The following is a 3,384-nucleotide window of genomic DNA, read 5'->3' as shown; positions in this document are numbered from 1 at the left end:
GAGACCGTTCCCAGGTAGGAGGCAGCTGCCTCAGGCATTTTACCGAATCTATTGGAGGTGCCTGAGCGTCCTTAGCTGCCATTCTTACTCAAACCTGGAGCAGTAAGTTATGAAAAGCAGCTGTTGCAGCTATGAAAACCCAGAGGACAAACGTTTGTGCTTAACGTTTAAATTCTGAGCGATTGCAGTGAGAGGCACTGAAGAGTCTGCAGTTAGGATTAAAAAGGAAGTGACCATTTTGATTTGGACTATTATGGGAAGAGGAAGCATGAGGGAGGTGAAAGAGGTCTACAGAAAGACAAGGAACTGGAGAAAGAACAGGAGATGGATGGAGACATGGCCCTAAGTGACACCACCACGAGGAATTTACCAGCCACCTTGTGGGGTGGGGGTGGGGAGAATGCCACCGCTCTTGTATGTTACTTGTAATTAGGAGCATGTTTGCATGTGTATGTATCAGCTCAAAGTGTCGATTCATGCACCAAGTCTGACTGATTGGAACGAGCTGCCTGAAGCACAGGGTTGAAAAGAGATGAAAGTCTGCCCTGCCTTGGATGTAGAGGGGGAGGCATACTTGGATAAGGAGGAGATTAGCAGCCCTGTTGACCAAACCTACGTCTTACCTAGTAGGTAAGTTATAGATGGTTCTTTGCTAACATGTACAGTCATTCTCAGTGAGTCTTTCTGTTCTTATTTTCAGGCTCTAAGTCCATGAAAGCCTTTGAAGCATTGTTCAAGACTGTTATGTGAGACAGGTAGGCCCTTGAAAACTATAACTGTTAAAATGCCAGAGCCAAGAAAGTGCACAGATGATGAGCAAATCCATTACAGCATATGCCAGACAAAACCAGTTTCTGAGTGTGCAGCCGGCTGGAGAAGAAAATCATCATACAGCTCACATGCAATCCCGCAGAGACCAAGAGCGGAGCAGCCACTAGAAGCAGTCTGTGAAATACTAAGGACAGAAATGGAACAAATACCTTCCTGGAAGGCTAACTTGTGGCTGTCACCTCTTTTGGATTCCCAGCTTCCTTTAAAGACCAAGGCATGCTTGATTGCACTTCATTTGAGCAGAAAAACAGGTTCTTAAGTTAAAGATGAAGAAGGAAAGGAGGTTGTATACGCTCAAGATGGTCAGACAGATTGAGGGCTGTGAGCGAGAGCAGGGCATCACCCAGAGGGCAACAGCAAGGCAACGAAAGTTCTGGACTCTCTTTAGACCAGCTGCCTTGCTTCAGGGCTGTACTATTCTTGCTGGTGGCCAGTGTGATATTTAATCAAATTTCTGATCTTCATCTTTATTGCCTCAGTGGAATAGGACACAGTTTAAGAATCTGAGCATTCTTTCTCTCTGATACTGAGTAACATTAAAAACAACAACAACGGTCAGTACTAAAAGCTGAAATTTGGATGTCAGCCACGTGCCAGATGTGGTGATTAGGGCCCTTCCTTGTGTTCTCATGTTTAATCCTCAAAACATAACAATAATAATAATAAGCACATGTAGGGCTTGATATGCGAAACACTATTCCCAGCACTTCACAAATACTAACCTGTTTAATATTTACAGCAGCCTGATGAGGTAGATCCTAAGATTTCATAATGAAAGCACTGAAGCACAGAGGCTAGGGAACTTAACCAAGGCCACTCACAGCTAGTAGGTAGCCATCAGGATGGGAATTCATGTGCTCCTGTGAAGTGGGCCTCTAAATACTGCCATGTGGAGAGGAAGGAACAGATATGTGACAGGTAAACTCGTTTGCCCAAGGTCACAGAGCTAGACCTGAAGCAGAGTCTAACTTCAAAGACTGAGCTTTCCACCAGTCTCCTGTACTGCTGTAGGCTGAGCCAGGAAAAGTTTTTTGGTTTGTTTTTTGTTAATCCTTACCACATAAGACTGTACCATATTGCCTTAAGAACCTGAGGAAATTTGGTTATCGCACAATTGATACATTCAATTTTCAGACAGTGCAAAGGCCTGCCTGGAAAAAACATATTGGAATTCTCCGATTTTACTTCTAAAGTCTCCTGTGCTCTCTTCTGTTTCAGAGGATGTTGTGTGGGCTCATGGCTGTGTCCACATCACCAAAAGGGAATAAAACAAGATTTCTGAGAACCCTCTTACTACAAAGCCCGAATTACCTGATACAGAGGCATTATCCACACGGTGGATTTTAAAGATCTGAGACTCGTGCTTGAGCTTTGTGGGTGATGCCCAGCTCAGCCTTCCTCCTTGGCATCCACTCGTAAAGCAGTGCTGGGTGGGGGTGTATATGTAAGTGCCTCGCATCAACGTGAATCTGAATGCACTCCAAAGCCAAACCCAACTGCTTCTGGATTATCTGTGGCCTCATTTCCTTCACAGCTCTCCTCTCATGTATTAGAAGGGCTGAAGGAGAGTTGTGGCAACAGGTACATTGATTCACACATTTATCTTTCTGCAAAACTCAAATCCCATTACTTCTCAGTGAGAAATCAATCACCTGGCATTTCCTATGGAAGCAAACTCAGAAAGAATTCAAGTCAGAAAACCATGAACTATGCAGAGTATAAATCAAAGAACAATACCTTGATATGAAAGCCACTCTCAACTCTTGATTTGTTGATAAAACTATACTCTTGAATTCCCCAACCAATTTCACCAACATACTCGTGTTTGTATTTTGCTGGCAAGCTTCTGTTTGAGGCAGGCCTACATAAATATCTGAGATCTCCAGTTTTTTCTAATTCCGGAAGCTTTTCTCCTATATAGGAAGTGTGCTGATGAACTTTAGGTAAATGATCCTTTATATAATCTGGACCTTAAAAAGACAGAAAAAAATGCTTAAAAAAAATTCTCCACACTTTATGCTAACATGCTTATGTTATTTTAATGGTGGAAATAATAACTAATGAGTATGTGACATTTACTATGTTCTAGGTGCTATTATAAGCCTTTTAGATGTGTTAATTCAATTAATTCCTATTGATAACCAAATGAGATAGGTAGAATTATTTCTCCCAGTTTATAGATGGGGAAAATGAGGCATAGAAAGGTTGGTTATTTGTCCAGAGTCAAGATAACAAGCTCTCCATACCCAGGAAGGCTACCTGGAGGGTTGGGCTCTTAATTGCCCCACTAAACCATTGTGTTCACAATCAACTCAACATCGACATGTTTTATATGCTAACTCTCCTCACGCGTGCCACATTTGCAGGGTGTAGGCCTTCAGTCATGTGCTGTTTTATCTAGACAGATAAAATCTGAAATGAGAACTAGAGGGATGGCCAGTTAGCTCAGTTGGTTAGAGCTTGGTGCTGGTAACACCAAGGTCCAGGGTTCCATCCCTGTACCAGCCAGCTGCCAAAAAAAAAAAAAAAAAAAAAAAAAAAAAAAAAAAAAAA

The 3,384-nt window shown here is 42.3% G+C and overlaps 1 protein-coding gene across 1 annotated transcript in view; it reads right to left on the bottom strand.

The window, feature by feature from the left end:
• Nucleotides 1-2,538: 2,538 nt before the first annotated feature.
• Nucleotides 2,539-3,384, bottom strand: part of LOC103603790 (chromosome unknown open reading frame, human C4orf45) — a 59,178-nt gene continuing 58,332 nt past the window's right edge. Inside the window, exon 2 of the mRNA XM_008588368.1 lies at nucleotides 2,539-2,801. Coding sequence (XP_008586590.1) covers nucleotides 2,539-2,801 — 263 coding nt within the window. The remainder of the gene's footprint in view (nucleotides 2,802-3,384) is intronic.

The sequence above is a fragment of the Galeopterus variegatus genome, unplaced genomic scaffold (genome assembly GCF_000696425.1).
Source record: "Galeopterus variegatus unplaced genomic scaffold, G_variegatus-3.0.2 Scaffold4790, whole genome shotgun sequence".
In the NCBI taxonomy this organism is placed as follows: Eukaryota; Metazoa; Chordata; class Mammalia; order Dermoptera; family Cynocephalidae; genus Galeopterus; species Galeopterus variegatus.
This window is presented reverse-complemented; position numbering and strand designations above follow the sequence as displayed.